Below are 24,799 nucleotides of genomic sequence, written 5' to 3' on the forward strand. Positions count from 1 at the left end.
AGGCTCAACGGCCATGGCTCACGGGCCCAGCCGCCGTGGCATGTGGGATCTTCCTGGACCGGGGCATGAACCCGTGTCCCCTGCATCAGCAGGCGGACTCTCAACCACTGCGCCACCAGGGAAGCCCCAATCTTTGTCTTTTGACTGGAGAATTTAATCTATTTACATTTAATAAATTACATTTAAAATAATTACTTATAAGGAGGAACTTACTTCTGTCATTTTGCTATTTTTTTCCATTTCCCTTACAGGTTTTTGTCCCTAATTTCCTGCATTTATTTCTTTTGCATTAGTTTTTGTAGTGAAACATTTAAATTCCTTTCTCATTTCCTTTTGTGTATATTATTATTATTTTTAGCCATGCCTCACGGCATGCAGGATCTTAGTTACCTGACCAGGGATCGAACCCGTGCCCCCTACAGTGGCAGCACAGAGTCTTAACCACTGGACGGCCAGGGTAGTCCCTTGTGTATATTCTTTAGCTAATTTTTTTGTGGTTACCATGGAGATTACATTTAACATACTAAAGTTAAAACACTCTAATTTGAATTTATATCAGTTTACCTTCAATAACACATAAAAACTCTGCTCCTTTCACAGATTTGTTCTCACCCCTTTCAATTGTTGATGTTACAAAATTATATCTTTATACATTGTGTGTAATGGTTATTTTTTTACTACAGAAAGAAACTAACAGTTGGAATAGGCAATAAAATGAATAAATCTCCAGAGAATTATGCTGAGTGAAAAAAGTCAATTGCAGAAGGTTACAACTGTATGATTCCGTTTATATAACATTCTTGAAATGACAAAGTTATAGAAATGGAAAACACAGATTAGTGGTTGTCTGGGGTTACAGAGGGGGTAAGGGAGTAGGGAAGTGGGTGTGGCTATAATAGGACAACATGAAGTATCCTTGTGGTGATGGAAGTGTTCTGTGTCTTAACTGTATCAATGTCAATATTCTGGTTGTGATATTGTATTATACTTGGGCAAGATGGTACCATTGGGGGAAACTGAATAATGGGCACTGTGGATCTCCTTTAGTTATTTCTTACAGCTTCATGTTAATCTATAATTATTGTGGTGCTCCAAGGACAATGGTGCTTCAAGGACAAAGGACAACCTTGCCTGAAAAAGTTTCAGGGTTACACCCCCTACTGGACTCTTAATCGCCCTCCCCACTATGTTGCTATGGTTACGAAATTCCTGAGCCCACCTGGGTGACGCCCACCTGGGCAATGGGACCTGTCCCAAATAAGGAAAGGCATATGCCCTGTCCCACTCCCACTCTATAGATGGAAGGTATATGTGCCTCGACCAATCAGTAAATGAAATTTTCACCTCGGACCATTCCTTTGTTTTCTGGCTATAAAAACTGATCAATAGCATGTTCGGGCTCAACTCTCCCAGACTACTAGGAAGTCGGCCCACTCTTCTGGCAGTGACCCTTCCCTCTAATAAATTCTATGTTCTTTACATTCTGCCTTGTGTCTGGAAATTCTTTTCCAACCCGCGTTTGGACCACGACAATTATCTCAGTATAAAATGTTTACTTTTAAAAATACCTGAAAGTATTATCATAAAATGTTATCATTTATTAATTCTGTAATTATTTGTTAATTCTGAGTGGTGGTTACAACAGCAGTAATATAGTATGTAGTTATAATAGCACAAAGAAAAACACAACCAGCAATTCATAGAAGAAAACAAATGACCAATAAAAAAATGTTCAGTCCTCAAGGAAATAGAAATTAAAGGATAGTGAAATACTATTTTTCATCCACTGATATTGCAAATATTTAAAAGGTTAAGAACATTTGACCAGGGTGTGAGGAAGTAAGCACTCCAACACACTGTTGGTGAGGTTGTAATATGGTACAAAGTTTTTGGGAGGACAATTTTGTGATCTCTTATCAACAAAACTATGTCCTACAGCAATGGTTTTTAGAAAATGAACAAGAAATTTTACTGCAGCGTTATTTGTAAGAGCAAATAATTAGGGTGATAGAAATCTTAACCACTTTCATCAGAGTTATGGTTAAAAAAATAAGGTACATTCATTTTATGGAATTTTATTACTGTCAAGAAAAATAAGGTAAAGACTTTCCAATGAGGGAGAAAGCTAAACACATTCCCACTAACCCCCCCTCCCTAGGGACAAATGAAACAACAAAGAGAACTCAAAATAAAGAGAAAACGGAAGCTTCTATGAAGTCTTGAGGTAGCGCAATCATAAACTGCTAACTCCGAAGGAGAGCTGCCAAAATACACTGAAATTTGGATACAATTCACGAAAGGCAGATCTCTGCTGATCCGACCCTGAGCTCTCCAAAACGCGCAGTTCCGCCCCAAGACCCCCACCAATACTCCTTTACCAGCCTGCCAATGGGGCACTGAACCCCGGTTCAGAGACGAGCCATCAAGGCTGGTATCTGACAGCAAAGCTGGCGTGGATGAGTAGCGGGGGGGGGGGGGGGGGGAGTTGGAGGAGGGACGAGGGGCGGAGGTAGGATGCCTGGAAGCACACAGACAAGTGGACGGCGTTTCGGGGACAAAGACATGGCAAAGGGGTTCCGTGGCGGCGGCGGCGGCTGCTACCGCTGCTGTTTCTTGTTTTTTCTTCTTCTTCAGTATTTGAAACATTTTCGAAGATAAATTCATGAATTGTTTGTGTCATTTCTTTCAAAATTCTATTTTTAAAAACAGAAGCAAACGGAGGGGCAGATGCTATGCCCAGGGAAGTCAAGGATCCTAGGTTCGAATCCTGTCCCTGATCATAATTCGCTTCGCGACTCAAACTGCGTGTTTCATGATCTGTAAAAAATTGATAATCAACACCAGTCACTGGGCCGCGACGAGGGTCAACGGAAAGAATTTCTCAATTCTGCGTCCCCAATTCGCTCCTAGGTAGAAGCGGCGCCCCAATCAAGTACCGCCGCGCCACGGCCTCGGGGCATCTGGGACTTGTAGTCCGCCCGGCGGAACTCGCTGTCCCGGCAGGCTGCGCGGCGGCGGCAGGGCTACGTGGCAGGGCCGGCTGCTGCTGCGCGGGCAAGTGGGGTAAGATGGCTGCACAGCGGGGCGTGCGGGTTGTTGGGCTCTGCCCCGGAGCCCGGTTGGGTAGGGTCGTTAGGGCCCTCCTGCTACTGCTGTGGTTTGCGGCCCGCGGAAGCGCGCTTTACTTCCACATCGGGGAGACGGAAAAGAAGTGCTTTATTGAGGAGATTCCGGACGAGACCATGGTTATAGGTACGAGGGCAGGGAGAGAGTTTTCAACAAGACCGCGGTCTTGGGGCGGGGTTGCGGGAGGGTCATCTCCTCAGAGCTGGGAGCAGGCGGCGTCGGCGTGCCCTGGCGACAGCGGACTCAGCGCCACCTCGCGTTCCTTTGACTGGGCTCGCCCTGCTTGCTTCCAGGAAACTACCGGACGCAGTTGTATGACAAGCAGCGAGAGGAATACCAACCGGCCACCCCTGGGCTTGGCATGTTCGTGGAGGTTAAGGACCCAGAGGACAAGGTGAGTCGGCTCCTTAGCCCCGCTGAGCCCTCCGCTCTGAACTTGAGCGCCAGACCAAGCAGGCGCCGGTACTTCCCCTCCTAGTTTGCGCATCTGCTAGACTGGTAAAAACAGTTGGTGTTGTGGGAAGATCCTGGGTTTTCACTCCGGGCTAACCTTGGGCTTTTTCAGTGCTGGCTGCTTCTCTTAACTTGTTACTGACCGCTGCATGAACCCGCCAAATCAGCTGCCTTCTCTAAGCCATTTCTTTGGTCTGTGAAATAGAAATTCATCTGTCTTATACATGTGGTGAGTGGATTAATTGTGCTAGAAACCAAAGAGTTTTGTCGACTCTAAAGCCATGACATATAGACTTTAGGATTTCACGGAACAGGGTACTTTCCAAAAAGAATGAGCAGCTTTTAATTTGACAAATAAGGATATTAAAACAAACAAAAAAACTTCAAAACCGTTCAACTGTCACCTTTCATTTGAAAGAATGACAGCAAAAGAGTTGAAAGGGCATGAGCTATGAATAAAGTAAAGCCCTTTCCAAGAGTGGTCACATGCCAACCTAATGTCAGACTCTTCGCCCCTTCTCCAGATAGTTCGAAGGCAAGTTTTTGGTAACTGCTGCTAAGCAGCATTGGAGCTTTTAGTTTTGTGGGATGCCTAGGGCTCTGCTTGTCAGCTTTTGAGGCACTTAGAGCCTTACGCACCATCAGCCCTATTCCTACCATAATACTCACTGAAGTCCCTTCTCTCCAGGTCATCCTGGCCCGGCAGTATGGCTCTGAAGGCAGGTTCACCTTTACCTCCCATACCCCTGGTGAGCACCAGATCTGTCTTCACTCCAATTCCACCAAGTTCTCCCTTTTTGCTGGAGGCATGCTGGTAAGTGGACCCATGTTGGACTCTTTCGGCCTCTAGCCCCTGGTCAAGACTGGGGACTGGTGCTACTGTAGGTGTGAGATGACTATGTCAGATTTTGTGTCTCAGTACAGCTGGGTTTCCAGTGAACATTCAGGGTGTGGTTACGGAGCTCTTTGTATGTGCTTTGGTTAGAGTATCAGCCAAGGCTTATTCTTGCCCTTGGGCCTAGAGCCCCACAGGGCCAGACACTAAGGAGGCCTCAGTCAGTGTTGGCTAAATGAACAAATGAAGAAAGGTGGGAGGACCAGCTGTTAGGCCCTGGCAGGAAGACAGAGCAGGGCTACCTGATTCTCCTATCTTCCTTGTCTGTCTGTCTCCAGAGAGTTCATCTGGACATCCAGGTAGGTGAACATGCCAACGACTATGCAGAAATTGCTGCGAAAGACAAGTTGAGTGAGTTGCAGCTACGAGTGCGACAGCTGGTGGAGCAAGTAGAGCAGATCCAGAAAGAGCAGAACTACCAGCGGGTGAGTGGCTGAGCCAGGAGCAGTGGGCTTCCTCCCAGAAGCTGCACACTGACTTAGCCAGGAGTCACATGTCAGATTTATTATGAACCCAAGGGATTTACATGTCTGTGCTGCATTGCAAGTCTAAAAGGTGGGATGGGTATTACTAACTACTTTTAATTGAGGAGGCAGTCTCTTAAGGGGCCGTCATTATCTTATTAGGAGACACACAAAATGACAGAGCAGGAATTGATACCAACACCTTGGGTGTTATTTCCATGGTTCTCAGTGCTCCCGGGATCAAGGGTTTTAATCTCTCCTGTGTCCAGGAGGCAGGCAGGTACTATGAATGGATCTGTGACCATAATGACGGGTAGAATAGTGACCTATCTAAATGGAAACAGCTACTGTGGTCAGCTGAGGGCAGCATTGCAGAATTGCTAGCCCAGGGTTTTAAGAGGCACTTAGAGGTCTCGGTTTTTTATGTAAAAAATTCTGGGTTTTAAATGTTGTCAAAACACTGTGTGAGCCAACAAAAACGTGTATGGGCTCCATCCAGCCCCTGGACCACCAGTTTGCAACCTGTGCACACAATATTCAAGGAGCAGTTTGGGAGACCCAGGCAGAGGGCTCAGAGCAAGTCCACTTCTGAGCGTTCCAGGACAGCTCTGTCTGATAGGGTGATACCACAGCCACTTTACCACTCCCACAGGCATCAGGGTAGGACCAGGTAAGGCTGTACCTTACAGATGAGCAAATAGACCTAGGAGAAATGAGTGGGTTGCCTGAGGTCATCTGGCTGGTGAGGGTGAAGACAGTTCCCAGGTGGGGTGGCTTTTTTCGGGCACTTGACTGGAACCTGGGCAAAGTTAGTTGGCCCTGGGACATCCTCTGGGGAGGGAACCCAGCAGTTCTAGTGGGCCCAGGTGGGGCCCAGCCAACTCAGGCTCGTCTTCCTTTCTTCCCTCCCACAGTGGCGAGAGGAACGCTTCCGGCAGACCAGCGAGAGCACCAACCAGAGGGTGCTGTGGTGGTCTATCCTGCAGACCCTCATTCTCGTAGCCATCGGCGTCTGGCAGATGCGACACCTCAAGAGCTTCTTTGAAGCCAAGAAGCTGGTGTAGCCGTCCCAGGCTTCCCAGGCCATCCTTCCTCCCTGGCTGGGGAAGCAAGGGCCTCCTGGACTGACTTCTCTCCGGCAGGAGGCCTGGTCCCCAGCCATGGGTGTCTGCAGGGGAGAGGGGCCACAGCACAAGCTGAGGGTAGCAGCTTGGCTGGCTAATACTGAGCAGGTGGTAGGGTAAATGCCTGCCCCCTCCCCTGGGCCCTTTGCAGTAATCTGAAGCCACTGGGAGCCCTACTGACACCTCAGAATCACAGTGTTACTTATCAGGGATGTGAGCCTATTGTCTGGGATGACTGGGGGGAGGGGAGTGGGTGGGCAAGCCAAGTCTTCCTTCTGTCTTCCTTTCCTAACTTGGAATTTTGACCAAGTTGGGGCATGATTCCCTGCCACCCAGGAAACCTCACTATTCCCTCCTTGGGCCTAGACCCAGCCTGCTGATCCGGGGTGTGTGTGTCAATTGAGGGTGGGGTAGAGGGAGTTGCAGTGTGGGAAGGTAGCCCTGAGGTGGACCCCAGGTTCTTCACGTGGTTGTTCTTTTGGGGACTAGAGAAACTGGGGTTAGGCCAAATAGAGGCCTTGGTGCTGGTTGGGGATGGGGCCTGCAGAGTCTTAGTTACTGATTTCATTTTCAATAAGTTTAGGTTTGTTACATTGGTTTCCCAATAAAAAAAAATTAACTTCTTGTCCAGTGTAAAGTTACTCTACTGTCAGTGGGCATAGCACTGCAATGTGCTTGAGGGAGTGTCAGTTTTTCCAATGGGAAAAGCACTTCACATTCTGTGTACCCACCTGTGAACTTCATACTTTTCATCCTCTCCATACCCTCCAGTGACAGTGGGTGGTGGTTTTGCCCAAGACCATCTAACAAGTGAAAAGTAGGTGGACAGAATTGTTGTGGTGCTTCAAGGAAGTGCCTAGTTAGTGAAGGTACTGCACATTGAACAGAGGAATGCTGCAGGTGTGGAAAGGACAGGAATCCCTGAGTTGGGGGCAGGAGGGGGATACTGATGGACTTAACCAATAGCATGGGATCTCAGCAGCGACCTTGAAGGAGAGGAAGGATTCTGATGAAAGAAGGCAGGACAGGGGTGGTTGAGGAAAACAGGCAAACAGCTGGTATGCAGATAGATGGGCATTGTTTCAGCTGGAGTTGAGGGGGCGGGGTTGTGAGAAAGCTGGAAAGAAAAGTTGGTTAGAGTTAGAAGAGCCTTGAACGCCAGGTAAGAGATTTGGATATTACCCAGTGTTCAACAAAGTTTTGAGTATTAGAACACCCTGAATATAAACTGAGGAAGGTTAATCCAACAGTGTGTGAGAAGGAGACGGGGTGGGGAGGCAAGTTTGGGGACTACTTGAACTGTCAGGAGAATGTAGTCTGAGCTCATATTGCCACTTAGACCTCCACATTTAGGGGAAAAAAAAACCTTTTAAGAACAGCTTTAGAATTGCAGAAAAATTGTGAAGATAGTTTACATCATGCAGTAGTATGGTATATTTGTTAATGTTAAAATGAATGAATCAATAGTGATAGTCCATGCTTTATGCAGATTTCCTTAGTTGTTACATAGTGTCTTTTTTGTTCCAGGAGCCCATCTAGAAGATACCATTGTTACATTTAGTTGTCTCCTTGGGCTCCTCTTGGCTGTGACAGTTTCTCAGACTTTCCTCCTTTATTACCTTGACAGTTTTCAGGGATACTCGTCAGGCATTTTGTAGATTTCCCTCAATTGCAATTGGTCTGATGTTTTTCTCATGATTAGACTGGGGTCCTGGGTTTTTGAAAGACCACAAAAGGAAAGTGCCATTCTCATCCCATCATATTAAGGGTACTAATTATCAACATGATTGTGGATGTCACAGTTTAAAATAAGTTAATTTGGATTTTTACATGAAACCTGACTTAGATCTGATACTAGTGGGGCTTCATCCTGATGCGACAACAATTAGCTGGACTGAATGGGAGCTATCCCCTTAAGATGGGCTTGTGCTTTCCAGGTCAGGCCCATCTCCCATTTTCCATCTTTGGCCTTACCTGACTGTCTCTGCAGGGGTCAGCCTTGACTTTGTCATCAGCCAAATCTAGGCTGGATTTTTCGAGGTTCTGGTATAAGGTACGCTGCCCTGGGAGAGCTTAGCAGTAAGGGGACTGGTGGGTTGTATGATGGGTGAAAGGGGGCTCCTGGGAATGATTAATTTCCTACCTACTATAGTGAAGTCCTCTCAGAAGCAGAGTGGTTGAGACCATAGATTGTGCAACCAAACTACCTGGGCTTACATTCTGAATTACCTCTCTGTGCTTCAGTTCCCTCATCTTTAAAGTGGGCATAATAAGTACAATACTCATAAGGACAGATCGAGATAACAGTAGTAAAGAATTTAGAAAAATGACTGGCACATAGTAAGAACTCAATGGATGTTATTTATTAGGAAACTTAAAATGTGCCTGGAAGAACAGGAGATCAAGTCTAATAACTTTGCCACTCTCTTTTCCCAGGTAGGAAGCTGGCCCTAAGTTCTCACGGGGCCTAAGTTCTCACGGTGACAGGGCAGATATGGGAAGTCAATCTTATTCCCTTCAGTTCTCAGCTCCACCAAAGTACTCCTCTCCTGGATGATAGCTGCCATTTGTATAGCGTTGACTATTGTGCCCATCACTGTACCAAGTTTTTGCATTTTCTCCTTTAAATCCTCACAGCAACCATATAAATCAGGAACCATTTATATTCTCAGATGAGGAAACAGAAGCAGGCTGTTCCCCAAAACACAGCCGAACTGGCAGAGTCAGGTTTCAAATCCAGCCAATCTGCCTTTAGTGCCTGTCTCCTAACTACTACTTGGGGTGTCACTTGAGGTATCAGGCTGAACGCAAGACTGAGCCCTGAGCTTGGCCCTGCCGCCCTCCAAGCTCGCTGCGGAGAAAGAATGCACTTGGGTTGACGGCAGGACTACTTGGACGCCTTCCCTTGGGAAGAGGAGGAAGATGCAGATTATCCCAGAGCGCTGGTTTGGAAGTCTGGAGTCTATAAATCCAGTCCAAGCCCACTGACTTAAGCCCTCTCCGGGGCCTCAATTTCTCGGGATGTTCAGCGGCCCCCGGAAAGCAGTTAGCAGTTCAGGCGTTTGGAGCGCTCACGTGTTCCTGTGGATGCGGAACCTTTGACGCCGCAGCTCCGGGGAGCAGACGGCGCGGCCGGAGCAGCGGACCCTGTGGACCGAGGGGCGGGGCGGACGGGCTTGGGCGGGGCGGGAGGCGGAGGCGCCGCGTAGGCCGGGGAGGCCGGGCCGGCCCGGCTGGGAGCTCGAGCCCCATGAGCCGCCGCCTCCCCCGACGATGTTCCCCTCCCGGAGGAAAACGGCACAGCTGCCCTGGGAGGACGGCAGGTGAGCGGCGGCGGCCGGCCCGGGCCCCGTCCTCCCGGGTGCCGATCCTTTCCGGGCCGCCCCGCGGAATCTAGGAGCCCGAGGCCGTCGCGTCTTCGTCTCTGCGGGGCTCTCTGAGGGTCTGTGGTTCTCCTTGTGGGTCTCTCTCTGTATTTGGGTCTCTGTTTGTCTCTATGTGGGTCTCCGTCTCTACCAGTCTCCGTCACTCAGCAGGTCTGTATTTCTCCATTGACTTCCCTTTGTGAGTTTCTGTCCCTCTATGCGAGTCTCTCTCATTATGGGTCTCTGTGTTTCTCCACTGGCCTCTATTTTCATGCCGGTCTCTGACTCCGTTGACCTCTCTCAGTGGATCTCTGTCTTTCTGTCTGTCCCTGGTTTCAGAGGGTCTGTCTTCCGTCTCTCTGATCTCTGCCTCCCCCATTACAACCCTGTAGCCTCAGACGCTACCCTCCCTCCCTCCCTCGTGCTTCCCCCTTCTCTGCAGATCGCCCAGAAGAATACACCAGACAGAAGCTCTATGCTCTGCCTGGCTGGCCACTGCCTCGCCGGGACTAGGTACTCTCAGCGTAACATTAGTTCATTTCCGGTGCAGCTGTACTTGAATGTGGCCTGCCCCATGTGTTAGGTGTGAGGTTGACCCAGACCTTAGCTAGTGATTACCACTAGAGCAGAATGGGGGTGGGGGGTGGGGGAGAGCTAGTTGGCCGTTTAGATTGGAAAGGGCTCCCACACTTCAGTCTTGAGATGTACCCCCAAAACTCTTCTCACCCAGAACATTTGATAGTGGATCTACACCTAGTGAATGAAACCTCTTTCCCTTTTCTCTGTTAAGTTTGCCAGGTACCAAAAGGCTTTGGAATATAGTGGGCACAACTCTTTATCGTTGGGAATTTTTCAGACTTGGTGCTGAAGTAAGAAGACAGAAATATAGTAGAAAGCCTGGACTGTGGATTTAGGCCTGGACAGGAATCCTCTTTAATAGCCATGTGACCAGAAGCATACTTAATCTTTCTCCTCAGCTTTTCCATCTCTGAAACAGGGATCATAATATCTACTCTGCAGGTCTGTATGAGGATTAAAGGAGATCACATATATAAAACTGTTGACACTGTGCTTGGCATAAAGAAGGTGCCAGTTTTCTTCCAGTTACTTTAGCAGTTTGGAGGTGCTGTAACCAGAGCAGCTGAGTATTCAAACCTGTATCACTAAGCTTTGTGTGAGGGAAGAAGGGGAAGGTTATGGAGGAGAATTTCCATTTCCTAATTCCTTTCCATAAACTTTTGGAACACAACCATGATCCCACAAAACTTGTATCATTTCATGCTTTTGACACAGGGGTACAGAGATGCATGCAACAGATGCAGATAATGTAGCAATTAAAGAGTGCTGGCTCTGGAAACAGCCTGTCTGGGTTTGAATCTTACTAGCCTTGGACACAGATTGATGAATGAGAGAAAACCTCATCTGGTCTGCCTCCCCACCCCAGAAACAACGATGGCCTGGGCCTGGTAGCAGCTGAGACTGCAGATCTGGAGTTTGCCAGCAGGTGGCACCAGAAGCAACTTCTCAGTGTCCGCTGTCCTGAGGAACTGGGATTTCAGCTCTGAATTCAGTTGTTCAGTGATTGGGCCCTTGCAGCACAGGAAGAGAGTGCCCATGGGGACGTGATCCTGGTAGGAAGGGAAAGCTGGACCGAGGGACCAGCACATGAAAGTGCATGGAGTGCCCAATCCATGCCATACCCCTGGATAATTGTCACTGCTTCTTCCCCTGAAGGTGGGATGTTTCCCCATGTCCATCTCCCCAGTCTCTACCCTACCCCAAGAAAGAACCCAGAGGGAGAATCTGTAGAGGTTCCAGCCTTCCCAGGCCACTAGGAGTATTGGCCTCTGCTCCTCCCCCGCGGAAACCCCCACCACAGGACAAGGGGGGGTAAGTCAGAAGCCCTGCAAGGGTGTCCCATCAGTCTCCCTCTCTGCTGTGTGTGGGGCCTGAGCCTGGCTTCAGGCCTTCTGGCTACCAGATTGGCAGTTGTTCCTCTAGAGAGAGGCAGGAGTTGGTCTGGCTTTAGTGTGTGACAAGCATGCCCTGAATGCTTGAACCCTTCCTTTAACTCATTTAGCAAGCCCTCTGCTGTATGATTTGTGCTAGAGCCACAGCTGTGAATCTGATGACCTGTGAAGAAGACAAGCACGGACACAGGTGATTACAAAACTCTTAAGTGCTTCAAAAAGGGCAGTACCAGATACCATAGGAACACAAAGGAGGGAGGGAGTATGTATCTCCGTTTGTGTGCACGTGGGGGTGGGGTGTGGCAGTGCTAGCCATGACATTGGCGTTTGGCCTTGAAGGATCAGTGGGGTGCTTCCAGGCAGATAAAATAAGGAAAGGCATTTTAGGCAGAAGCAGTGGACTGTGTGAGGGCTAGAGCAGGAAGGAATATGGTGAGTGGAGAAACTCTGAGTTGCCCAATGTGTAGCACTGGGTGAGTAGCAGGGAGCAACTGGAGATGGGACCAGGCCACAGAGGGGTTTGACTGTCAGGCAAAGGAATTTGGCCATTATCTTATAAACAGGAGGATCATCCATGAGATTGAAGGGGTCTGAGCAGGGCAAGGACCAGATGAGACTTGGGCTAAAAGACAGGCAGTGGGTGAGGAAGGATCAAAGGGCACTTAGGAGGTAGAATCTATATGACCTGTAGCTAATTGGTGACTCTCAGAGGTTATAAAGTAGATTGCTTTGCTGATTATTCTAGAATAGAGGAAGCTTCCATTTTCTTGGATTCCTTAGTTCCTCCTTCACTGCCCTCAGGAACTTCCAGAGAGAGGGGCAAAGAAACCAAGTGAATTCCACCATTTCTTTGTATTTCATAACCTGAAAGGCAGTCTCTCCCAGCACTACCTCAAAGTCTAAGATATTCCGCTGTTTTTCCAGCTTCTGAAGTGAGCCTGGGTGCTGTTCCCAGCCCTCGTCTTTCCTTCCCTCTCTGTCTCTCATCCCTTGTCACATGGGCTGCCCTGGACTGAAGCTTTGACATGCATTCAGTAAACTGCCTTTGTTGGTTTGGGCCTCACATTGGTTTGGGGGCAGACCTAATCTTCTCAGAGTAAAGAGTGGTCTTTTCACTGGGGCTGAAACAGGCATATGCCCCTGTTTGGGGAGCTTTCTGGTCTGAGAAACAGGATGAAGCCAAGCTTTCTGATGAGGGTGAACCTGCAGGGGAGCAGGTGGAAGGCAGTGGGTGGAGTCTCTAAGGCGGGCTTCTGCCACCAGCTCTGGACATGAGCCATTGTCTTGGGGAGGGGCAAGCGCAAAAGACAAGGAGTCTTGTCTCTGCCCTTCAGCAGCTCTTGGTCTGGCTGGGACTCAGGCACAGAAGGTAAGAGAGCATCGAGGAAGTGGGGCAGCTCCGAGACCTGGGAGTGTTTGGAGGGCCTCCTGGAGGTAGGGGGGCTCAGGCTGAGCCTAGGGCTCTAAGCAGAATTCTGATGCATGGTGGCAGCACGAACAAAAGCACTAAAGTTGCTTCTGCACTAATTCCCGGGCGCTTGGGGCAGACCAGCCACGTGCGCCTTACTTGTGGGAAGCCAGAGAAGGGGTCTGTCGCAGGACCTCGGCTCAGCCTTGCCCTTCTGACCTGCTCCCTGTTCTTGTCCCAGGTCCAGGCTGATCCCCAGCGGCCTCCCCCGGAAATGCTCCGTCTTCCACCTCTTTGTTGCCTGTCTCTTACTGGGCTTCCTCTCCCTGCTCTGGCTGCAGCTCAGCTGCTCTGGGGACGTGGCCCGGGCAGCCAGGGGACAAGGACAGGAGACCCCGGGCCCATCCCGGGCCTGCCCACCAGAGCCACCCCCTGAGCACTGGGAAGAAGATGAATCATGGGGTCCCCACCGCCTGGCAGTGCTGGTGCCCTTTCGAGAACGCTTCGAGGAGCTACTGGTCTTTGTGCCCCACATGCACCGCTTCCTGAGCAGGAAGAAGATCCAGCACCACATCTATGTGCTCAACCAGGTGGATCATTTCAGGTAAGGACCACCTCCTGAGCCAGCACCCACTCACCTGGGCCTGCCCTGGTCTCTTGGGGCCTGCTACCTTTCCCGACAGCAATCCAGTACCAGGTGGCCCAGGCCCATGAAAGGCCAGCCAGGGCAGCAGTGAGAGGGTGGGAGGTGCTAGACCCCTCTCACTGGGTGTGACAGGAATCTGGGGGGAGGGTTTGGGGCTGGGGAGGCCCCTGATCTGGTTTCCATTTCACAAAGGTCCCTATGGCTGCTGTATGTGTCTGGGCCATACCAGGACAAGAGGGGAAGCAGGGAGATCTGTTGGGCAGTCACTGCAGTCACCTGAGCTGATGGGGGCTCGGGCAGCGTGGCAGAAGGGGTGGAGAGAAGTGATGTGGAGGAAGCGCAGACAGGGCTTGCTGGTGGATTGGCTGCGGAGATTAGGGAAAGGGAGGGTCAAAGCCACGGCTTAACTTGTTCTGGCATTAACCTAAAATCCTTGCCCTCACCAAAAACTGCTCCCCTCCATGATCACAATCTAAGCATCTCACACTCCACCCCCACCTCCTTTCCCTCCAGCTCTCTCCCACTGGGAGACGTGGAGCCAACAATTCTTGGACCCTGCCAGGCCCTTTAGTCCACGATCCTCCCAGTGTTCTCCATCCTCCTTGTCCTTACTTTCTCCTTATCTAACTTGGATTCCATGGTCCTTGGTGAAAGTCACTCCCTCACATGCACCTCAACTCCCTTCCACTTTCTCCCTGGCACAACTCCCACCGGATGAAACTCGACTCTGCCTGCTACACACCTGCACCTGGCAGCTGGATGTAGCTGGAGACACTGTTCATCTCCCTGACAATGAGCTCTGGCCCAGGAGGGCTCTCATTCCTCTGGTCTGCTGCCTCTCCCCTCCACGGCAGCCTTGCACACCCGCTCCTCTCCTCACTCCTCCCTATCTTCACCTTCAGCCAATTACTTTGCTTCCTATTTGAGAAAACAGAATCAATTAGAAGAGAACTAATCCAGGTCCCCACGCCCGGACTCCTTTCACAGCTTCTGTGCAGGTGTCCTCAGTTTCCCACCGCCTTTCCCGAGGATGACCCTCCAGGGCCAGCTCTCCTACTCGGGCACTGGGTCCCTTTTCTGCTCTTCTACTCAAGGACATCACTCCAGCCATTGGCTCTCTTCTCTCCTGCATGATCAATTTTCCCCCCTCCTGGAGTATTCAAATCAACAAACATACTGAAATAGCCCCCATCTAAACAGAAAAAAGAGAACCCCGCTTGATCCCCTATCGCCCACATCTATTGCCTCTTTTCTTTGCTCCCCTTTCTAGCAAAACTCCTTCCCTTTCTCCCCCCTCGCTCTCTCTTGAACCTATTCCACTCAGACATTTACCCTCATCATGACATTGAAACAGCTGTTGTTGACATCACCAATGAGCCCACCTTGATAATCCAAAGCCCAGTTCCCAATCTTCATCCTATCGACTTCCCGGCAGCATTTGCCAAGTGGATTACTTCTTCCTTCTTAAAACACCTCAGTTTGACCTTTGGGACAGTGCTCTGCTTCTCTTTCCTCTCTGGCCACCTCTCCCCACCTCCTTTGCTGGTTCTGCCTCATCCCCCTGATCTCTCAGCCTTGGTGTTCCTTGGGGGTCAGTGCTTGGGCACCGTCTTTTCTGGCTCCAGTTGCTCCCCAGGGGATCTCATCTAGTCTCAAGACATCAAATCTCATTTCTACCCTGATGACTCCCAAGTCTGTATTCCCAGCCCAGACCTCTCTCCTGAACTCCAGACCCATATATCCAGCCAGCTGCCTGTGCAGCCCTCTGTTTGGTGGTCTCAAGAGGCATCTCAAGCTTAACATGATTAAAACTGAATTCCTGATTTCCCACCTGTCCCTGACCTTCTCCTGCCCCCTTCCTCATTTCAGGAAATGGAAACTCCACACTCCCAGCTGCTCAGGCCAGAAAGCCTTCAGGTCATCCTCAACTCCTTTTCCCTCACACAACACGTCTAGTCCATCAGCAGAATGCATCTAGAATCTGCCCTCTTCTCACCGTCTCCACGGCCACCTCCCTGAGTTAAGGCATCATCATCTCATGCCTAAATTATTGTAACAGTCTCCCAACCTGTCTCCCTGCTTCCACCCCTCACCTTCCAGTCTCTTCTCAACACCCCAACTAGAGTGATCCTATTAAACGCTGAGTCACAGCACATGATGCCTCTGCTCTAAGCCCTTCAGTGGCTCCCCATCTCATCCAGGGTCAAAGCTCAAGTCCTTCAGGGGCCTGTCACCCTCTGACCTCATTCCCTGAGACCTCTCACTCACTCTGCTTCACCACCTTGCTATCTGCTCCTGCCTCGGGCCCTGGGAGTTGCTCTTCTCTCTGCTCGGAGCCCTATTCCCCTGATTTCCATAGGGCTCATTCCCTCAGGCCTTCAGGTTCTGCTCACGTGTCACCCTGTTACACAGGCCCTCCCTGACGACCTCCTCTAAAAGGACAACCCCCACCCCACAGCATGCTTTATCCTCGTCACCCTGCTTTACTATTCTCAGCACTTACCACTCCCTGGCTTGTTACATATTTACTTACTTGTTTATTTTTGTCTCTTCTTATTAGAATGTCAGCTCCTTGAGGGCTTTGATTTCTCACTGCTGCATCTCCAGTGCTCTGAATAGTTTCTGGCACATAATAGGGTCTCAGTAAACATTTGTGAGATAAGTGGAGGGGCAGATGTGCAGCTGGGAAGACCCACAATGAAGTCAGTGTCAGGCTGGAGGGCAGCATGGGTACTGGGGGTGGGTGCTGTGAAGGATGGGCTCTCATGCAGAGATTGGGGGAGAGCAAGCTCACTGCCCCTGGCCCAGCCTCGGTGCCCTGCACAGGTTCAACCGGGCAGCACTCATCAACGCGGGCTTTCTGGAGAGCAGCAACAGCACAGACTACATCGCCATGCACGACGTGGACCTGCTCCCTCTCAATGAGGAGCTGGACTATGGCTTCCCAGAGACCGGGCCCTTCCACGTGGCCTCTCCGGAGCTCCACCCACTCTACCACTACAAGACCTACGTCGGTGGCATCCTGCTGCTTTCCAAGCAGCACTACCAGCTGGTGAGGCCTGGCGCACCTACTCTGCTGAGAGCCAGGGAGCACCCACCTGGATGGGGGCAGTGGCAAGAGGAGCAGCATTTCTAGGGCCCAGCAGATGGAGGGTCCTGCTTGGGGAGCCCAGGAGCAGCCAGAGGCATGAGAGGAGCAGGACCAAACAAGCCAGTTAGGGAGGGTTCTGCCACAGCAACAGAACCCCTGGGCAAACTGGCTTCAGAAGCCCTGGGGTTCGTTGCCTCTCAAAATGGAAAAGTCTGGGTGGGGCTGTCTTGCCCAGCCTCTCAGATGATGTCACCAGGACACCATTTCACCTTCCATCTCTCAGCTCTGCCTTCTCTAGACTGGCTTTATTTTCAGACGTTCAGGATGCAAGGTGGTGGTTGTAGCTGCAACCTGCATCCGTCTAGGCCCAAGTCCAGTGGAAAATGGAGCTGCCCGTTTCCAACAGCCCAGACAGGAGACCCACAGCTGCCCCATGCTGGCTCTTGATTGGCCTGGCTTGAGTCACAGGTCTATCCCTGAATCAGTCACTGTGGTAGGGGGTGGGAGTGGGTGGTGGGGTGGGAAGCTGGGGAGGAGGAGGAAAGGGGGTCTGGCCTGGCCCAGCTTGGGCTAGGGACTCCCAAGTGGTAGGAGACCAAAGAGCACCCTGGGAGGATGGGGCAAGTGACATTGCTTGTCTTTGTGTCAGTGCAACGGGATGTCCAACCGCTTCTGGGGCTGGGGCCGTGAGGACGACGAGTTCTACCGGCGCATCAAAGGAGCCGGGCTCCAGGTAATGCTCCCCCGCCGCCCCACCTCTTCAGCCATCATGGCTGCCCTGAGGTTCCTCTCTGCCCTCAGATGAAGTTCCTGGGGCTGGGAGATGGCACCCCTGGTTCTGATCCCAGCCCTGCCCCCGACTAGCACACCTCTCCTGAAGAATGGGAATGCAGGCCCCTGCCTGTGGGCTATGGCAGGCAGTGGGACCCCAGAGGACTAGTGGTGAGGGCCAGGGCTCCAGGAGAGGCAGCCTGATCCAACTTCCTTTGGTCTCTTTAGCTTTTCCGCCCCTCGGGAATCACAACTGGGTACAAGACATTTCGCCACCTGCATGACCCAGCCTGGAGGAAGAGGGACCAGAAGCGCATCGCGGCTCAAAAACAGGTACTGGCTGGTCCCTTGATCGGGGATGGATAGGTGGTATATGGGGAACCACCAGGCTCAAGCATTTCATCAAGTTCTCCTTGGGCCCAAGTGGCCCCATCCTCCCCTGCTTGGCCCAGGTCAGTCGTTGGCATTCTGCTTGGGCACCATGCCCTCCTCTGGTGGCTGCCATGGCCCCTGGGCTCTGTGGGTCAGCCGAGACCTCAGGGTCCACGCAGGCTGTGTGTGTGGGGGGGAGTGGGGATGGGACTCAGCTGAAGGTGCCAGCATCCTAGGCAGACCTGGGATACAGGAGTCCCCATCCCTCAATAGCCTCTTCTCTAGGAGCCAGATTAGTTCAACTGGAAAACCCCTGCTGACGAGGATGTGTAGCCATGGGCGAGAGACTTCCCATCTCTGAGCTTCCCTTTTCCCTCTCTTCTGTGGGGATCACAGGACCTCTGATGACAAGGTCGTGGGGGATCAGTGGACAGCTGGCATCCACAAAGCCCTGAGTACATGCTCTCCCCCTTTCCTTCCCAGGAGCAGTTCAGGGTGGACCGGGAGGGAGGCCTGAGCACCGTGAAGTACCGCGTGGATTCCCGTACAGCCCTGTCTGTGGGCGGGGCCCCCTGCACTGTTCTCAACATCATGTTGGACTGTGACAAGGCTGCCACCCCCTGGTGCACATTCAGCTGAGTTGGCTGGACAGCAAGGAAGCCTGTGCCTACAGGCCATACTGCTACTCAAGCCCAGGACAAAGCCTCAGGCCCTGGGCCCAGCTCCAATAGGACGTGGAGTGGCCTGAAGCAGTGGACAGCAAGCCACGTGTTTGCAGCAGCCCGGCCCCCAGAGGCAGGCTTGAGCCAGGAGAGGACACATGCAGGGTGCCTGGGACGCTGCCAGCAGTAAACAGTGATGGAGAGAGGCTGGGACATGGTTTCCAACTGAGACTCTCCACTCTGCCTTCCTGCTTGCCCTGCCCTACCCTCCTTTGTGTGCTGAGATCTGCAAGATCTTGTTCCTTCTCCTGGACTGCCAGGCCACTGATGCGGGTGGCAAGGGCCATCAGGAGGGTTAAAACTGCAGAGACCAGTGTGCGAGCCCCACAGAAAGGGAGCAGCTGAGACCAGCTCTAGCTGGTTGTCACCCTGAAGGAGTGTGGGCCTGGTGTTGCCAGATCTTCTGATTTTTCAAAAGAAAGTAGAATTCTGGATTCTTGAGTGAAATTGGTTAATTTAAAAATGATAGCAACTAATTCAAACTTTTAACAAGTATGGTAAGCCAAACCAAATGTGTTTTGAACCACCAGTTTGTCACCTGTGGCTGAGGGGAAGGGGATGGGGCAAAAGATGACACTTCTCTTAGTTATAAGCTGGCAAGGAGTTGGGGCAGGGCTAGGGAAGACGAGGCCAGGGGAAGCAGGTGGGAGAGAACCCCAAGGCACAAGGTCCCTACTCCCTCCCTCAGCACTCCAGGCTTTTGCTGCCCTTCTGGACAGTCTGACCACTGCCAGGCTCTGGTGGGCTCCGACTGGAAGGGGTGCTTCATCCTGCCTCACTGAGATGGACAGAAATAGATTGCAGGACTGGACTTACGGTAGGCAGGCTGCATCTGCAAAGACTCACTGGGTCATGGCTCAGGGAGGGAAGACCATGTTTCTGAGGCGGGAGGAAGATGAGAAGTAGGAGAACCCCTCGAGTATTCCCACAGCACGAGGGGAGACTACCAGTGGTCACCAAATGCCACAGAGAGGTGAGGGAGGGGAGCCAAGGGAGCTGGTGGAACTGGGGAGTCATCTTGGAGGAACCATCTGGAGGTAAGCCCAGGGCCAATGAGAGAGGGAAGTGATGGGCCCTGAAAGGTAAATCACTCCTTCAGGGCATTTGACTGCCAAAGATTTGGGGCAGAAGTCAGAGGAGACTGGGACCAGTTACGGTTAGTTTGTTTAACAATAAATAGGACACCTGAAGTGCAAGAGGAAGGACTGAGGTCCCCGATTTCAGGAGGGTAGAATTCAGCAGCTCTGCTCCAAAAAGACTCCTCCAAGGATGATCTTAGGGCTGCTGTGTGCAGTTGTGTGGGTTGTGCAGTGTACAACCTGAGCATAAACCAAGAGGTTTAAGCAAAGATGAGTGGAGGGAGTGAAGAGCTTCAGGTTCCATGTAACTATTCAAACTTATAAGAGAGGGTCCTTGCGATCCTAAATTGACCTCGCCCAGCAGTTCAGTTTTACTCTCTACGGTGAAGGGCAAACAGACCTTGATTACAGTGCAAGGGTATTCAAGGGACTTTCTCAACTTGAGGCCCAGGAGAGGGGAATGGTGTACTTTCTGTTTGCTGGTCTCCTGAACAACCCTGACTGTCATCTTGGACTTAGAAAACATGAAGCCTCTTGGAGATGGTGGGAATAGATGTGACAATGCCTCCAGCTCTGTACTCACCTGGTAGGTATGAAGACCAAAAAGATGGGGGATTCCTTCCTTTCCATGTGCACTGGGAATTGGGATGAGCAGGAGAAAAGCAGGATCAGCCAGCTCAGCCTGGGCTGGGGTGCATTTCTAACCCTACGCTCTCACACTCCCCCACGGCCGCTGCCACCACCTCCATCATCCAAACACCAGAAGGCACCCCAGGCCAGGCCTGATGCAGCTTGAATCTTCAGCCCCCATCACTCCCCAGCGCGGGCCTCCCCCAAGCCACTCTGGGAGAGTGGGAGAAGGCTGAGAGGTGGTCAGTAATGGGAAGAAGCAGACAGCCCTTCTGCCTCCTCAGCACCCTGGCTGCTTCTCTGTGGCATGGAACAAATGTCCCTGCCTTGCTGGTCAGAACCCAGGATCTAGAAGCACCTGGCACACGCTTGGCCAATGTGGTTGTAATGATAACAACCAGCACTTGTTGATCATTCACATATACAAAATTTAATATATTGCTTTATTTCATGTAGGCCTTCACCTAAGAGCTAGGCCTTATTTATTGACCTGTTTTTTAAATTTATTTATTATTTTTGGCTGCGTTAGGTCTTTGTTGCTGCCCACGGGCTTTCTCTAGCTGCGGTGAGCGGGGGCTATTCTTCGTTGTGGTGCGCATGGTCCTCATTGAAGTGGCTACTCTTGTTGCGGAGCACGGGCTCTAGGCACGTGGGCTCAGTAGTTGTGGCTCACGGGCTCTAGAGCACAGACAGTAGTTGTGGCGCACAGGCTTAGTTGCTCCGCGGCATGTGGGATCTTCCCAGACCATGGCTCGCACCCGTGTCCCCTGCATTGGCAGGCAGATTCTTAACCACTATACCACCAGGGAAGTCCTATTAACCTGTTTTATAGATGAAGACAGTGAAGCACAGAAAGGTAAGAAACTTGCCCAAGGACACAAAGCTGATAAGTAGTGGAGCTTGGGATTTGGACCCCCAGAATCTGCCTTCTGAGTAGAAGAAAACATAGGAGAAAATCTAGGTGATGTTTGCTTTGGCAGTAAGTTTTTAGATACAATACCAAAAATAAGATCCATGAAAGAAATAATTGATGTTAGACTTTATTAAAACTTAAAACTTCTACTCTGTGAAAGCAACGGTTAAGAGAATGAAAAGACAAGCCACAGACTAGGAAAAAAAACTTCGTAAAACATATATCTGATAAAGGACTTGTGCCCAAAATATACAAAGAATCTTAAAATTCAACAAGACAACAAAAATCCAAGTGAAAAAATGCGCAAAAGATCTGAACAGACACTTCAACAACGAAAATATACAGATGGCAAATAAGCATATGAAAAGATGCGCAACATGATTTGTCACTAGGGAATTGCAAATTAAAACAACGACACACCACTACATACCTGCTAGAATGGCTAAAATCTGAAAAATGACAATACCAAATGCTGGTGAGGATATAGAGCAAAGGGAAGCATTCTCACCATTAGTGAGACTGCAAAATGATACATCCATTTTGGAAGATGGTATGGTAGTTTCATACAAGGCTGAACATAATCATGACATATGATTCAGCAATCTCACTCCTAGGTATTTACCCAATCGATTTGAAAATTTGTCCTCACAAAAACTTGCATGTGAATGTTTATAGCAGATTTATTCGTAATCACTAAGTACAAGAAGTGACCAAGATTACCTTCAATAGGTGAATGGATAAACAAACTAGTGGTACATTTATACAATGGAACATTATTCAGCACTAAGAAGAAATGAGCTACCAAGTCATAAAAAGACATGGAAGAACCTTAAATACATGTTGCTGAGTGAAAGATGCCAGTCTAAAAAAGCTATATAGGGAATTCCCTGGTAGTCCAGTGGTTAGGATTCTGCTCTCACTGCCAAGGGCCCGGGTTCGATCCCTGGTCAGGGAACTTAAATCCCATAAGATGTGTGACATGGCCAAGAAAATTTAAAACAAACTTTAAAAACTGTATAGTATATGATTGCAATTATAGGACATTCTGGAAAAGGCAAAACTATAGAGATAGTAAAACTATAGAGACAGTGGTTGCCAAAGGTTTGGGGAGAGGGAAGGAATGTTGAATAGATAAAGCACAAGAGATATTTAGGGTGGTGAAACTATTCTGTGTGTAATGGTGCACACAGGGTAGTTGATGTGCATGACATTATGCATTTGTTAAAACCCACCGAACTTTTAGCATAAAGAATCAGCCTTGGGAATTCGCTGGCTGTCCAGTGGTTAGGACTCTGCACTTCCACTGCAGAGGGCATAGGTTTGACCCCTAGTGGGGGAACTAAGATCCCGCAAGCCACACGGCGCAGCCAAAAAAAAAAAAAAAAAAAAAAAAGTGAGTCAATGTATGCAAATTTTAAAAAGTCATTTAGTAGGTAAGGGGATCCCAGGAAGGAATGCAGACTATGACAAGAAAATCTAACTACATTACAATGTACAAAACTACCTCACTGAAGGGGATGGGGGATTAGGTGCTGACCTAAGTAACACTAGAAACAAGTGGAATCTGTAAGACTAAAGTCAAAAGGAAGTGCACATATGCACTATCCTCTAGTTGTTTCCCATGGGGATATGGGGTGTGGTATAACAATTCTGTATATTAGGATTGAGCAATTAAGTGAATGGATGGTGGGAGCCAGGTTTCTTACTGTTGGAGTGGGAATTTATGAATAAGCAAAGGGCAGAAGGCTAGAATGAAGAATGTGATGATGGATTAGAGTTGGATAAACCAGTATGAGTTTACATTAAGCTTAATTATACAGAGAAATATTTACATATGTGTGTATACACACGTATCACACACACATATATTTCCTTGTTCTGTCAGCTGAGAGGACCTAGCAGCAATGACACTCCAGGGCAATGAGCACAACTAGTGCCCAGATCTTGGTTTCAAATACCATCCTCCAATGAAAGGAACCACGGCTCCTTAGACAAATGGTTGAGTCAAGGACTGGGGTGGAAAATATACAAGATGAGTCTGGAGCATCTTTTAGTTCCAGAAAGTAAGGAAATGTTTTTTAAAAGTTGATGGGGGGCGCTTCCCTAGTGGCACAGTTGTTGAGAGTCCGCCTGCCGATGCAGGGGACATGGGTTCGTGCCCCGGTCTGGGAGGATCCTGCATGCCGCGGAGCGGCTGGGCCCGTGAGCCATGGGCGCTGAGCCTGCACATCCGGAGCCTGTGCTCCGCAACGGGAGAGGCCACAACAGTGAGAGGTCCGCGTACCGCAAAAAAGAAAAAAAAAAAAGTTGATGGGGGTATTGTCAAAGGAACACAGGAGCCAAATTAAAGAGCTCTCAATGGCCAAAACTGGAACAATTTGAGAAAAAAAAAAGAAATATTGGGTTATAACCCAATGCATAAAATAAAAATACATGCATCCATACTGATAAATATCAATAAATAAGTGGAGGAGAAGAGACAAATGTCTTATGCAGAATTATTCCAGATAATTTATGTCGATACTCTGCCCTCAAGGAAGGGGAGCATAACTCCCCACTCCTTACCTGTCAACTGCGTATAGTGACTTCCTTCCAAAGAGGACAGTGTGGAAAGGGGGTGAGGTGGGGAGAGTAACTGTACAATGGGAAAACGTGACAAACACTACCCCAGCCAGGTGATCAAGGACAACATCAACAGTGATAAATCATCTTGATAGTATGTATGCTTGACATGTTGTGATGAAAATGATACTTTATGCCTGTGGTCTTCTTCCCCCAAATCCATAACTCCAGTCTAATCATATGAAAAACAGCAGCCAAATTCCTATAGAGGGCATCTTACAAAACATCTGACCAGTGCTTCTCAAAATTGTTGAGGTCATCACATACAAGGGAAGTCAGAGAAACTGTCACAGCCAAGGGGAGCCTTAGAGACATTGCAATAAATATCATACAGTATCTTCAATGAGATCTGGGAGCAGAAAAAGGACATTAGCTAAAAACAAAGGAAATCTGAATAAAATATAGTTTCAGTTAAAAATACTGTGTTAGCATTGGTTTATTATTTGTAGTAAATGTACCTTACTAATTGAAGTTGTTGATAATAGGTGCAGGTAGATGGGCACTCTGATTAATATCTTTGCAATTTTTCTCTAAATCTAAAAATGTTCTTAAAAACAGTCAATTTTTAAAAAAATATTTATTTACTTATTTGGCTGCACCGGGTCTTAGTTACAGCACATGGGATCTTCGTTGCTGCATGAAATACCTTCTTTGCAGCATGCGGGATCTTTAGTTGCAGCATGCAGGATCTTTTTTAGTTGCAGCATGCGGGCTCTTAGTTGCGGTATGCGGGATCTAGTTCCCTGACCAGGAATCAAACCCAGTCCCCCTGCATTGAAAGTGTGGCGTCTTAACCACTGGACCACCAGGGAAGTCCCAAAAATAGTCTATTTTTTTAAAAGGGGGAAACAAAACTGTATGGTGGGAACCAAGAGGAGGCAGCTTTTGAAAAGTCTAAGTAGCCCTGTTTCATGGAGGTTGGGGTAGGGGTGGTCTCAAAGGCACACGCTTTCCTCCCACTGGTTTCCTCTATGTGTCTGCCCAGCCCCCAGCCCCAGCCCAGGTTTTACTGTGGCTCTAGAGTTCAAGCAGAGAGACTTTAGCGCAGGGGGTGTTTGGCAGTGTCTGAAGACCTCTTTTGTCATCACAACTGAGGTTACAACTGGAATCTAGTTGGTAAGAGGCCAGCAATGTTGTCATAGGAAACT

General features: G+C 49.5%; 2 protein-coding genes across 9 annotated transcripts; both read left to right on the forward strand.

The window, feature by feature from the left end:
- The first annotated feature begins 2,996 nt into the window (after positions 1-2,996).
- On the forward strand, positions 2,997-6,787 carry LOC307183884 (transmembrane emp24 domain-containing protein 9). Its single transcript, XM_079917032.1, has 5 exons — positions 2,997-3,252; positions 3,420-3,520; positions 4,268-4,393; positions 4,753-4,899; positions 5,853-6,787. Exons 1-5 carry the CDS (start codon positions 3,069-3,071, stop codon positions 6,000-6,002), a joined length of 708 nt encoding a protein of 235 aa, XP_079773158.1. The 5' UTR covers positions 2,997-3,068; the 3' UTR covers positions 6,003-6,787.
- A 2,324-nt stretch (positions 6,788-9,111) lies between these two features.
- B4GALT7 (beta-1,4-galactosyltransferase 7) lies at positions 9,112-18,928 on the forward strand. 8 transcript variants are annotated; one of them, XM_079917465.1, is made up of 7 exons: positions 9,112-9,385; positions 11,537-11,587; positions 13,047-13,409; positions 16,260-16,503; positions 17,192-17,275; positions 17,542-17,646; positions 18,169-18,928. In XM_079917465.1, exons 1-7 carry the CDS (start codon positions 9,336-9,338, stop codon positions 18,322-18,324), a joined length of 1,053 nt encoding a protein of 350 aa, XP_079773591.1. In that variant the 5' UTR covers positions 9,112-9,335; the 3' UTR covers positions 18,325-18,928. The 8 variants fall into 8 exon arrangements, with proteins under 8 accessions (XP_079773591.1, XP_079773596.1, XP_079773593.1 ...); XM_079917467.1 differs by having other exon boundaries at positions 9,113-9,385; positions 11,508-11,587; XM_079917466.1 differs by having other exon boundaries at positions 9,115-9,385; positions 16,278-16,503.
- Positions 18,929-24,799: the final 5,871 nt, after the last annotated feature.

This window comes from Stenella coeruleoalba, assembly GCF_951394435.1.
Source record: "Stenella coeruleoalba genome assembly, chromosome: 3".
Classification (NCBI taxonomy): domain Eukaryota; kingdom Metazoa; phylum Chordata; class Mammalia; order Artiodactyla; family Delphinidae; genus Stenella; species Stenella coeruleoalba.

Excerpts from the sequence above, each read along its gene's own strand:
- B4GALT7 (XM_079917465.1), top strand. The coding sequence starts at position 9,336 with ATGTTCCCCTCCCGGAGGAAAACGGCACAGCTGCCCTGGGAGGACGGC. Across the intron at positions 11,588-13,046 it reads GAAGACAAGCACGGACACAG|GTCCAGGCTGATCCCCAGCG; the intron begins GTGATTACAAAA and ends TTCTTGTCCCAG. Across the intron at positions 13,410-16,259 it reads AACCAGGTGGATCATTTCAG|CCTCGGTGCCCTGCACAGGT; the intron begins GTAAGGACCACC and ends CCCCTGGCCCAG.
- LOC307183884 (XM_079917032.1), top strand. The coding sequence starts at position 3,069 with ATGGCTGCACAGCGGGGCGTGCGGGTTGTTGGGCTCTGCCCCGGAGCC. Across the intron at positions 4,394-4,752 it reads TTTTTGCTGGAGGCATGCTG|AGAGTTCATCTGGACATCCA; the intron begins GTAAGTGGACCC and ends GTCTGTCTCCAG. Across the intron at positions 4,900-5,852 it reads AAGAGCAGAACTACCAGCGG|TGGCGAGAGGAACGCTTCCG; the intron begins GTGAGTGGCTGA and ends TCCCTCCCACAG.